This window comes from Rhinopithecus roxellana, chromosome 20 (assembly GCF_007565055.1).
Source record: "Rhinopithecus roxellana isolate Shanxi Qingling chromosome 20, ASM756505v1, whole genome shotgun sequence".
Classification (NCBI taxonomy): Eukaryota; Metazoa; Chordata; class Mammalia; order Primates; family Cercopithecidae; genus Rhinopithecus; species Rhinopithecus roxellana.
Window position 1 is genome coordinate 48,803,000 of NC_044568.1, and position 12,548 is coordinate 48,815,547.

Below are 12,548 nucleotides of genomic sequence, written 5' to 3' on the forward strand. Positions count from 1 at the left end.
AGCAAAGGCAACAAAAGCCAAAATTGACAAATGGGATCTAATTAAACTAAAGAGCTTCTGCATGGCAAAAGAAATACCATCAGAGTGAACAGCAACCTACAGAATGGGAGAAAATTTTTGCAATCTACCCACCTGACAAAGGGCTAATACCCAGAATCTACAAAGAACTCAAACAAATTTACAAGAAAAAAACAAACAACCCCATCAAAAAGTGGGCAAAGGATATGAACAGACATTTCTCAAAAGAAGACATTTATGCAGCCAACAGACACATGAAAAAATGCTCATCATCGCTGGTCATCAGAGAAATGCAAATCAAAACCACAATGAGATACCATCTCACACCAATTAGAATGGCAATCATTAAAAAGTCAGGAAACAACAGATGCTGGAGAGGCTGTGGGGAAACAGGAACACTTTTACACTGTTGGTGGGAGTGTACATTAGTTTAACCATTGTGGAAGACAGTGTAGCAATTCCTCAAGGATCTAGAACTAGAATTACCATTTGACGCAGCAATCCCATTGCTGAGTATATACCCAAAGGATTATAAATCATGCTGCTATAAAGACACATGCACATGTATGTTTATTGCGGCACTATTCACAATAGCAAAGACTTGGAACCAACCTAAATGTCCATCAATGATAGACTGGATTAAGAAAATGTGGCACATATACACCATGGAATACTATGCAGCCATAAAAAAGGATGAGTTCATAACCTTTGCAGAGACAGGGATGAAGCTGGAAACCATCATTCTCAGCAAACTATCATAAAGGCAGAAAACCAAACACCGCATGTTCTCATTCATAGGTGGGAATCAAACAATAAGAACACTTGGACACAGGGCGGGGAACATCACACACCGGGGCCTATTGGGGGATAGGGGGATGGGGGAGGGATAGCATTAGGAGAAATACCTAATCTAAATGACAAGTTGATGGGTGCAGCAAACCAACATGGCATATGTATACCTATGTATCAAACCTGCACATTGCGTGCACATTTACCCTAGAACTTAAGAGTATAATAATAAATAAAGAAAAGGAATGAAGTACTGTCTCATGCTACAACATGGATGAACATTGAAACATTATGCTAAGTGAAAGAAGCCAGACATAAAAGATCCCATATTGTATTTTATTTATATGATTTTATTTATATGAAATAGCTAGAATAGGTCAATCCAGAGACAAGAATGCAGATTAGTGGCTGTCAGGGCCTGGGGGGAGGGGAGAATGAGAAGCAATTGCTTAATGGTCATGGCGTTTTCTTCTGGTGTGATGGAACTGTTTTGGAACTACATAGAGGTAGTATTTGCCTGACACTGTTAATGTACTAATACCATGGAAGTGACCACTTAAAAGTGGTTATTATGTTAAGTAAATTTCACCGAAATTTTTTAAAAACGAGAAAATGACTACCAACACGATACGCCAAAATACCCCTCCCACTCCAGCAAAGTCAGGGATGTGTGGACAGGGGGGCAATCCAGGAGAAGGTGAGGGCACTGTATTAAAACAAAGGGGTAAGTGAACATCTCAGCTCTTCCCCGTCACTCAGCACCTAGGGTGCTGGCAACCAGGCCCCACCTTCCAACAAGGAGTGTAGAAAGGTCTCCTTCAGGAATTTAACCTGCCCCAGAAGAATATATGAGACCAGGAGTTCAAGACCAGTCTAGGCAACATAGCTAGACCCTGTCTCCACAAAAAAATTAGCCAGGCAGATGGCACACACCTGTAGTCCCAGCTACTCGGGAAATTGAGGCAGGAGAATCACCTGAGCCCAGGAGATGGAGACTGAAGTAAGTTATGATTGTGCCATTGCACTCCAGCCTGGGTGACAGAGTGAGGCCGTCTCTAAAAATCAAAAACAAAATACATAATGGGAGTGGGAAGGGGGTCACTACTCACAACAGCAATAAAACACCTAGGAATAACTTTGAAATAGGTGCAGAAAATCACAACTTTCCCAGGAATAAAAAAGGCGAGTAAATGCAGATATCACGTTCCTGAGTAAGGAAGTGCAATCCTGTAAAAATGCCACCCTCTCCCAGTTAATTCTATACATTTACCCCAATCCTAAAATTATGATTATAGGAACTTGACAAAACTATTATCAAATGTATCTTAAAAGTGTAAGTAAACAAGGGGAGCCATAAAACATCAAAAACTGAATAATGAAGAAGAGGATGGCACTGAGAGTAATGTTTTTCTGCCCTCCCCTAAACCAGTGGTTAACAGTCCTGGTAGCACATTAAAATCACCCAGGAAGGCCAGGCACAGTGGCTCACGCCTGTAATCCCAGCACTTTGGGAGGCCAAGGTGTGCCGATCACCCGAGGTCAGAAGTTCAAGACAAGCCTGGCAAACATGGTGAAACCACATCTCTACTAAAAACACAAAAAATTAGCCAGACGTGGTGGCAGGCGCCTGTAATCCCAGCTACTCGGGAGGATGAGGCAGGAGAATCGCTTGAACCCGAGAGGTGAAGGTTGCAGTGAGCTGAGATCACGCCACTACACTCCAGCCTGCACAACAAGGCGAGACTCCATTTAAAAAAAAAAGAAGTTTCAGAAAAGACAGGATATTTACCTATTGTCAAAGTATCTCACCATAAGATGCTTATTAATTACAAGGGGAAAACAGTAGCTTAGTACTAGGGGAAACATGGCAGACATTGCCTTCAACCTGGCAGATATTGCCTTAGTTATCAAAGTTACTGACAGCAATAGGACACATAGGTGTCACGTACCTCCTGCTATGATGCCATGAGAAGGACAAAACAACATTTCATGGTATTTCTGCCAGAAATACATAACCGGAATCTACCGATGACGAAATGTCAGTCAAACCCGAAATCAGGATGTTCTACAAAACAAAGGGCCCATACTCTTCAAAAATGCCAAAGTCATGAAAGGCTAAAGAACTGTTCCTGACACATGAAATCAAAGAGAAATGACAACCAAGCAAACCATGATATTCGATCCTGCATAAGAATTTTTTTTTAATTTTGCTATGAAGTACAATAGTGAGACAAATGGCAAAATTTCAATAAAGTCTGTAGGTAAAATGATTGTATTTCAAATCTGGAATACTGGAGAGAAGTCCAAGATAATATAATCAATATGCATGGTATATTTCTGATGCTCACTCCATCTGGAAGTGGATCATGCAGTAACAACTTGACAACTAGTAAAAAATTATCAGGCTAAAAAAATTGTAGTATTGTACCAGCCTTAATTTCCTGATTTTCATAACTGTACTTAGATTATGTAAGATAATATCCTTGTTTTTAGGAAATACATGATGTATTTAGGCACAAAGAGTTAATATATCTGCAATTCACTCTCAAATGGTTCAGAAAAAGATTATAAACACATACATATTACAGAGAGAGAACAAATGTGATAAAACAGTAAAATGTTAACACATTGGGGCATCTGGGTGAAGGATACATGGAAATTCTTGGTACTATTTTTGCAACTTTTCTCTAAGTCTGAAATTATTTCAAAATGAAAAGTTAACAATAGGCATGCATTTTTTTCAAGAAGCACTGTTTTTCTTCTTTGCTTCTTTAATAGGAAGAACTGTGCTTGAATTCTGTCATTCACTGATCTCTTTGCCCCAAACCATCATTCACTTAATCCAATCAACATTCATTAAGTCCCTACCATATGACAGGTATTAAGGAGGCTAATGAAAGGCAGATGAAAAATAACCCATAGCCTTCTCAGTCTAGTAGGGGACACGCACATACAAATAAATATTAGGAACTATGTGATGTCATAATATTCGTATGCACAGAAGGTCTGTGTCAGCTAATGAAGCCAAGTCTGTTACTAGAGGTCACAGAAGATTCCGGGGCTCCAGATAAGACTGAAAGGAATTCCTCAGGCCAAAAGGGATGAGGAGTACATTTCAGAAAGAGTAACCAGTATGTACCCCAAAAGTCCCACAGGTGTGAAAACACATGCATTATTGCTTTAAATCCTCCTAACACCTATGGAACAGGTACGACTCCTCCCCAGACTGTACCTGTGCCCTTAATCATGAGGGTTTGATAGCAGACACATGATGGACTGGCAGAGGGACCGAGATAAGGGCAGACAGGAGACTCTGCTCTAAGAAAGAATGATGGCCTAAAATAAGAACAACAGGGCAAGTGGAGCAGAAGGAATGAGTATAAAATATTTAGGAGGCAAAATGAACAATAAGGGTTCACGTGTGAACAGGGTGAGGTGGAAAGAGAAGTTTGATTCTCAAGCATCTGTCTTGGGAGACTAGATGGATCATGGTGTCATTCACTACAATAAGGGATGTGAGAAAGGAGCCAGTCTGAAAAGAAAAAACAGAATACTATGTTTTAAAATTTGAGGAGTCTGTGGACAATCGAGGTGAAAATAGTAAGCATCTGGATGTGAAGTGAGATTTCGCATCACATCTGGATATGAAAGTAATAAGTAATCAGGCATAAAGATAGATGGTATACAAGAACGGCAGTTCAAACCGTGAGTGCTGAACAGACAGGCCAAAGAGAGGGTCAAGACCAAGACAAAGGATGAGAGCAGGACCCTTGCGAACTCCAAACTTTAAGGGTGGCCAGAAGAAAAGCCCCAGCAAAAACACCAAGGAGGGAGGGTCAGGTGGGTCCTTGAACACAGGTTGTGTTGTGTTCAAGGTCAAGCCCAGGCTCAGCGTAGCAGCTGCACTCCCTGATCCACACGCCTCCATTCTGTTCAAGTGCCCAAACTCATCTCCACCCACTCTGTTGACCTTGCCTCCTCCTTTGCTGGGATTAAGTCTTCCTGATCCAAATCACTTTGCCTTCCCTATGCTCCACCTTGAATGTCTCCATCTTCACCCACAGTCCCCCTTCTTCCTGTCTCAGAAGAAAATGCCCCCTTCACCTTTTAAAGGTTGAGCACAATCTACAACCTGTGTTTTACACTAAGGTCAAAAGGGGAAAACACACCCTGACTCCCTCTCTGGCTTTCTGCTTATTCCTTAGCCCATCTCACTCTGGCCTCTGCCCCTCCCTCCTACTGAAACTGCAAGCCCTTTCTTCCACACTTCTTTGCCTTGGATAGCCCACCCATCCTTTACATTCAAATCTGTCCCCTCCCCTGTGGCACCACCCTGATCCAGCCCAAGCAGTCTTAGTGGCTCCCTCTAACATTTTCTAATACTTCCATTTATACTTTACTTGGAACATGGATAATACTCCTACATAAACTGACCAAGGCTAAACTATTACTAAGAGGTCACTAAATGGTGAAATTTTTGAAGGCCAGAGTTTGGTCTTAGTCTTCCTTGTGGTCATCAGTACCTCCCACATTATCTTCACTAAATAACTTCAATAAATCTCTGTTTGGATAGTACCAAAAACCTAAAATACACTTATTTGATATTTACCACTCATGCCAATTACAGCAGAAGTTATCTACAGGTGCACAAAAATATTTGTAATTGACTGATTCATTTATTGCTGGAGCAAAGACGGTCACCTCAACGTTGGCTTACCAGTAATGAACACCGGAAGCAATAACAAGAAATACAAAAGTAGCTTTCATTTACTGAAGACTTAGTATAGTCAGTCCCTGTGGAATGTCTGACATGCCTGATCTCACACAGTCTTGACATCATCACTATAGTGATTATTCCTCTGCACTTCATGTAAAGAAACTAAAATTTTAAAAAACTGGGTAAGCTAGGAAGCAGCAGTCTCCCCAGGTCTGACAAAAAGCCCAGGTGCTAGTCTCCCTTATGCTAACACAACTACTAAGGTGACCATGGTTCTGGTTTGGACCCTTACAGAAAAATCCAATGAGGCTTCTATCATTTCAATTACTCTATTCATGGAAGTTTACCCATCTGCTCGAAAAGTCTGTTAACTGGAACAACTTGACAGCCACCATGAAAGAATAATGTTGGGCCCTTACCTTACACAACACAAAAAATTAACTCAAAATAGTTCAAAAAACTATAATATAAGAGCTAAAACTATAAAACTCTTAAAAGAAATTATGGGGTAAATCTTTATGACTTTGGATTTGATAAAGTGTTAGATATGACAACAAAAGCACAAGCAACAACAACAAAAAAAGATAAACTGGACTTCAACAAAACTAAGAACTTTTGTGTTTCAAAGGACATCAGGTAGTTAAAAGATCACCCACAGAATGGGGAAAATATTTGCAAATCATATATCTGATAAGGGTCTAGTATTCAGCACATGTGAAAATTCCTAAAACTCAACAACAAAATGCAAACAATGCAATTTTAAAATGGGCAAAATATTTGAATAGACATTTTCCCAAATATGATATGCAAATGGCCAACAAGCACAAGAAAAGATGCTCAACATCATGTCAGTCACAAACACAAATCAAAACCGTAATGAGATACCACTTCATACCCACTACGATGGCTAAAACTAAAGAGTCAGACAATAATCAAGTATTGGCGGGGATGTAGAGAAACTGGACCCTCAAACACTGCTGATAAAAATGTAACACGGTGTAGCATTTTGGAAAACAGTCTGTAAGTTCCCCCAAATGATTAAACATAGAGTTACCACACGACACAGCAGTTCTATTCCCAGGTATGAAGAGAAACGAAAACATAAGTCCACACAAAAACTTGTGTGGAATGGTTCACAGGAGCATTATTCATACTAGCCAGAAGGTGGAAACAACCCAAATGTTCATGAACAATGAATAAACAAAATGTGATCTATTCAAACAATAAAATATTACTTGGCCATACAAAGGAATTAAGTGTGATATATGCTACAACATGAATGAATCTTGAAAACATCACACTAAGTAAAGCCAGTCACAAAATACCATATTATTTTATGATTCCATTTATATAGAAGTCTAGACTTGGGAAATCTGTAGAAACAGAAAGCAGAATAGTGGGCCGGGTGTGGTGGCTCATGCCTGTAATCCCAGCACTTTGGGAGGCTGAGGCAGGTGGATCACTTGAGGTCATGAGTTCAACACCAGCCTGGCCAACATGTTGAAACCCCATCTCTACTAAAAATATAAAAATTAGCCAGGCTTTATGGCATGCGCCTGTGATCCCAGCTACTCAGGAGGCTAAGGCTGCAGTGAGCCGAGATCACACCACTGCACTCCAGCCTGAGCGACAGAGCAAGACTCTGTCTCAAAAACGAAAAACAAAAAACATACAACTATGGCACAGTATATCTTCCTGAATGCTATAAGATGCCAAAAAGGCTACTTAAAGGAGGTCACAGTCAGTCCTGAATCTCAATATGAGATTTTCCCAACTAAACTATGGACATATCTTTGCCTAAAACAGTAAGAGTTGCCTTCTTCTAGGAAAATATTACTATAAGAGTTTTACCATTATACCATCAAAAAAATATGTATGTGTATTTTACCACAATTTTTTTAAAATGTGTATCATTATATAATAGACATCTAAAAAGGTAGACTATAGTTAAACCTGCAAACCCAGGTGGCATTATGGAAACAGGAGCTCACTTACCTCTTTGACTGAGAATTCCTTCAGGCCTAAATATTTCAGGAGTCTCAAAGGCAAAAATGCAGTCGCTTTCATGGACTGTTTCCAGGTCGTCTGTATCACAAAAGGAACGATGGAACCCATCATAGTACATTTCTGTTAACACAATCTAAAAATAGGAAAAATGTAAACAGTTGGGTAACTGGAAATTCAATACTAATTGATCTCCCAATTCTATGAAATTCTCCAGACCATCAGGACTGGCAGTGGTCTGAGAGAGCTCCGAAACATCTCACAGAGCCCACTTTATTTGCCTTTAATGAGAGAATTTTGGAAGCACAATATCCTCTGAAACTATATTAACAATATACAGTCACCCCTGCATATCTGTGGGTGCTACATATGTAGATTCAACCAACTGCAGATCAAAAATATTCAGAAGAAAAAAAAAAGGATGATTGAATGTATACTGAACAGTCTTTTACTTGTCATTATTCCCTAAACAATATAGCATAACAACTATTTACATAACATTTACACTACATTAAATATTATAAATTATCTGGAGATGATTTAAAGTATATTGGAGGTACAACTATTATGTATCCATAAAATAAAAAGTAAAAATAAAGTATACAGGATGATATGCTTAGATTCTCTGCAAATATTGTGCCATGTTATAAAAGGGATTAAAGCACCGTGGATTTTGGTATCATAGTGCAAGGGTTCCTGCAACCAATCCCATGGACACTGAGGGACACCTGTACTCTGATGTCAGAACTCTACGACTCTAACTCCAGAGTTCCTCTAAGTTTTGGTATAGAAGAGAACCAGGAGATCATAACGTCTAACCCCCATTTTCACTGAAAGGAGAGAAGCCAAGAGACTTCCCTCAAGTTCTACAACGATTCAGCCTCATGTCGAGGATGGAGTCCACATCTGACTCTGAGGCTTTCTCCCATATCATTTTATTTTCTATTTTTCAAGCCTAAACCATAGATATTTGTATTGAAAAAAAAAATCAACTCAAATGTCAAAAATACTAACTAGTTAAATGTAGTATAGCCTTACTGGAATTATAAAGCTACTAAAAAGAATGAACTATATATATTTGCACTAACATGCAAAGATCTAAGTAAATACAAAGCAAGGTAAAAACAGTAAGTGTAAACGATTCTACTTATATAAAATCATTAATGTATATATGCACAGAAAAAATCTAAATGAATACTATATAACATAGTATTAAAGTTAGTAACCCTTAGCATTAAGATACCTAGTATGAGATACTTCCTCTTTCTGTTATATTTCTGAAATGGTTGAGTATTTTACAATAAAACAGAAAAACAGGACAGGCATGGTAGCTCAAGCCTGTAATCCCAGCACTTTGGGAGGCCAAGACAGAAGGACTGCTTGAGGCCAGGAGTTCAAAACCAGCCTGGGCAACATACCAAAACCTCGTCTCTATGAAAAATACAAAAATCAGCTGGGCGTGGTGGCATGCGCCTGTAGTCCCCACTATTTGGGAGGCTGAGGTGGGAGGATTGCTTGAGCCCACAAGGTTGAGGGTGCAGTGAGCCATGATTACGCCAATGCACTCCAGCCTGGGCAACCGAGTGAGACCCTGTCTCAATCAATCAATACATACATACGTACATATATACATACAAACAAACAAACAAACAAAAGAAACAAAAGATGGAGAGGAGAACACTGGAGATATTTAAAGACTTTATTACATGCTCAGCTGCGCTGTCTACTGAAAAAGCATTGGACTGGGCATACAGGTTCCAGTCCAGCCTATCACCAACCAGCCCCGCAAACCTGAACAAGTCACATGTCTTCTCTGAGCCTCTTCCAAATAAGAGTTGCACTGGACCCCTGAGGTCCCCTCTACCAGCACTAACATTCTGTAGATTTACCAGGTAAAAGGGGTTGGTGGCATACTCCACAAACAGTCCAGCAAAAATGTTCCTGGCACATTTTCCTTCTAATGAATTTAATGACCATGTTGTTTTTCTGCCGGTGAGCATGCAAGTAAAATTCATTCTCTTCAGCAAACTGAGGTCAACAGCAAACTTGTAATTATTTCACCAATTTAAACCACATGCAAAAGGAGCCAGACAGTGCTGGAAGCTGTAAAGATGCAACCAGATTTGCCCTGGACACCACCAAAGCCTCGCTCCCTCTCTTTCTGCCTTTCCCTAATCCTGAAAGGAAGAAAGAGCCAATGGGCTTTTCAGAGTAGGAAAGAATATGAACATTTTATCAACATGCCAGTACTTGGCCTACAAAAATATGAGATATTTGCCATATTAGGGTAACACTGCTGGCTGTATTTGTTTTACTGTGGTAACTTCCCAAACGAGGCCACATAAGGCCAAAGTATAAAACACCTTTATTATTCCAGGAATTACATAGTAGCTTCCAGAAGCTACTATCTAGGGAAAGCAATTTAGCTACTGAGTCATCTTTCCTTAATAAATCTTAAATAAGGAATGTTTTTCCAAATAAAATAATAATAGCAAATTGAGTAAAAGCTATATGCAGAAACATGTCAAGTCCAAACAGGTCAAAAGTATTTTTGGTCAATTTCAACATAACTGCTTATCAAACATGCATCCCAAAGGGAACTGGCATGGGCACAACTTTCCTTTCTCTTCTCTAAACAAGGTAAGAGACCCTGGTCCAGCCATAATGAGAAAACAAAATGTATTGAGCATCTATTACGTATAGAACACTGTACTAGCAAGATATCCACTCTTACCACCACAAGGGGTTTTCTAGTGTCACTGCTCAAGTTTTCAAAGCCTCTTTGACTATCAAACGCTGCGAGGACGCTCCACTGCCCACATACACATCCATAGGAATGATTTAAGAAGGGTTAAGTAATTATACCTTATGAACAAAGCTACAAGAAGGACTTGGTATAAAGTCACAGCTTCTCCTTTTCTTTTTTGAGACGGAGTCTCGCTCTGTTGCCCAGGCTGGAGTGCAGTGGCATGATCTCAGCTCACACCAAGCTCCGCCTCCGGGTTCACACTATTCTCCTGCCTCAGCCTCCTGAATAGCTGGGACCATAGGCACCCGCCACCACACCGGCTAATTTTTTGTATTTTTAGTAGAGATGGGGTTTCGCCGTGTTAGCCAGGATGGTCTTGATCTCCTGACCTCGTGATCCACCTGCCTCGGCCTCTCAAAGTGGTGGGATTACAGGCGTGAGCCACCGTGCCCAAACTCCTTTTAAAATTATATATACAATTACATGAAACATGAAGTTTCTCTATATATTTTACTCTTTGGGGTCTTGATTTTTTTTTCCCTCAACTCTAAATGCAACTGGTTTTAAATCTCTAATCATATTCGGCAAAGAACTATAAAAAATTCTAAGAGAACAGAAAGCAATACTTTTGTGGCTCATGTGTAACTGGCCTTAGCAGACTTATTACCTGATCAGTGGGGATCTTTGTTTCCATAGACACTGCTTCCCGAAGTCTGGCAACAGTCCCAGACAGAGGCACAGCCACACCAATCCTCATGCAGTGAGAACATTTCCCTTGATACACTACAGTGACATATAGAGGCCTGTACAGATCAAAGTCAGATCTTCTCATTAGTCACTTATTTCAACTAAAACATAGAAATGCAAAATAAACCTGAGCTGAAATCAACAAAAATCTAAAGCTAACCCACAGTGTTACTCTGAAGCCAAATGGAAAAATTTCACTTGGCTCTAAGCAGAACTATCAAACAATCATCAAGATCTTTGGAAAAGGCAATCGTCATAAAATGAACACTCTATGAAGCAAACAAAAATATATCTACACTTCATTCTGTGCTTTGTATTTTCTTTAGAACAGCGTTTAACTCCTGGAAATGTTGAGAAATTGTTCAAAATAAAGCAACTAAGAAACAAGAAATGTAAAGTAAGGTCTCTAGAGAATCTTGAAGCCACTCAACAGCCCTCCCCCTCCCCCGATACTACGTTAGGATGACAAACCGGGTCAGACTAAATAGCCTCTGCTTGCCTCATGTGCCTGCTTACCCTGCAAACTCAGGAGGGCATTTATTCTTGTAAGGTTGTAGCAATGACTGTATTCAATCCCATTATTAATCCCATTACCTGTCTAAATAAGTAAGAAGATCTAATAGGAGCCTACAGAGGAAAAGGAATACAATAAGAAAATACAGCCTTCATTTTACTAAATCCATTCTTACCTTGTGTGGGGTAGAGGAATTGGCAAAGAAATGCAAAGGAAAGGATCAAAAGTGTTGCTCTGTTTCTGACAATGAGGACACGTCAAAGAAGATCTTTAAAACAAAAAGGTAAGACACTCAACATTAAAATCACCCAGAACTATGTCAGGTAAACAAAATAAGTGGGAACATCTGATTTGCTCATACCTGTATTGGGCTTGAAAGAGTTCTTGTACAAAAGTGCTACAGACAGGAAAAGATGGTCCCTCAGGCATCATATCAGTCTCTGACGGCGGCTAAAAAAAAAAGAAAGTACAATTTCTTGTACTACAAGACTAGGAAGACCAATTCTTGGCTGAAGATGAAGTCAGAGAATCACAAATGTCCTTGACTTCCTTTACAAGCTATGCATCAAGTGCAGATACTTCAGTGACGGGCACCTGCTAAAGGAGCCAGAACACAGCAGGCAGGATGTGGGTCACGTGGACTCATCCCCTCACACAGACTCTGCCTGCGATTGTCTCTGCATGGCACTCAGCCAGGCAGCTCCCCTTCCCCAGGATGCTCCAGTTTCCCTCCAATTCTCCAATCTCCTCCAAGAAGTAATCCTCAACCACTTTAAAAGTACTAATGGTAGCCGGGCACGGTGGGTCATGCCTATAATCCCAGCACTTTGAAAGGCCGAGGTGGGGGGGGGGGGGGGGTGGATCACTTGAGGTCGGGAGTTCGAGACCAGCCTGACCAACATGGAGAAACCCCGTCTCTACTGAAAATACAAAATTAGCCGGCTGTGGTGGTGCATGCCTGTAATCCCAGTTACTCAGGAGGCTGAGGCAGGAGAATCACTTGAACCCAG

General features: G+C 40.3%; 1 protein-coding gene across 1 annotated transcript in view; it reads right to left on the reverse strand.

Annotated features, from left to right (window-relative positions):
• Positions 1-12,548, reverse strand: part of USP31 (ubiquitin specific peptidase 31) — a 96,060-nt gene that overhangs the window by 31,793 nt on the left and 51,719 nt on the right. Inside the window, exons 3-6 of the mRNA XM_030925555.1 lie at positions 11,900-11,988; positions 11,714-11,806; positions 10,945-11,080; positions 7,520-7,664 (exon numbers count right to left, since the gene is read on the reverse strand). Coding sequence (XP_030781415.1) covers positions 7,520-7,664; positions 10,945-11,080; positions 11,714-11,806; positions 11,900-11,988 — 463 coding nt within the window. The remainder of the gene's footprint in view (positions 1-7,519; positions 7,665-10,944; positions 11,081-11,713; positions 11,807-11,899; positions 11,989-12,548) is intronic.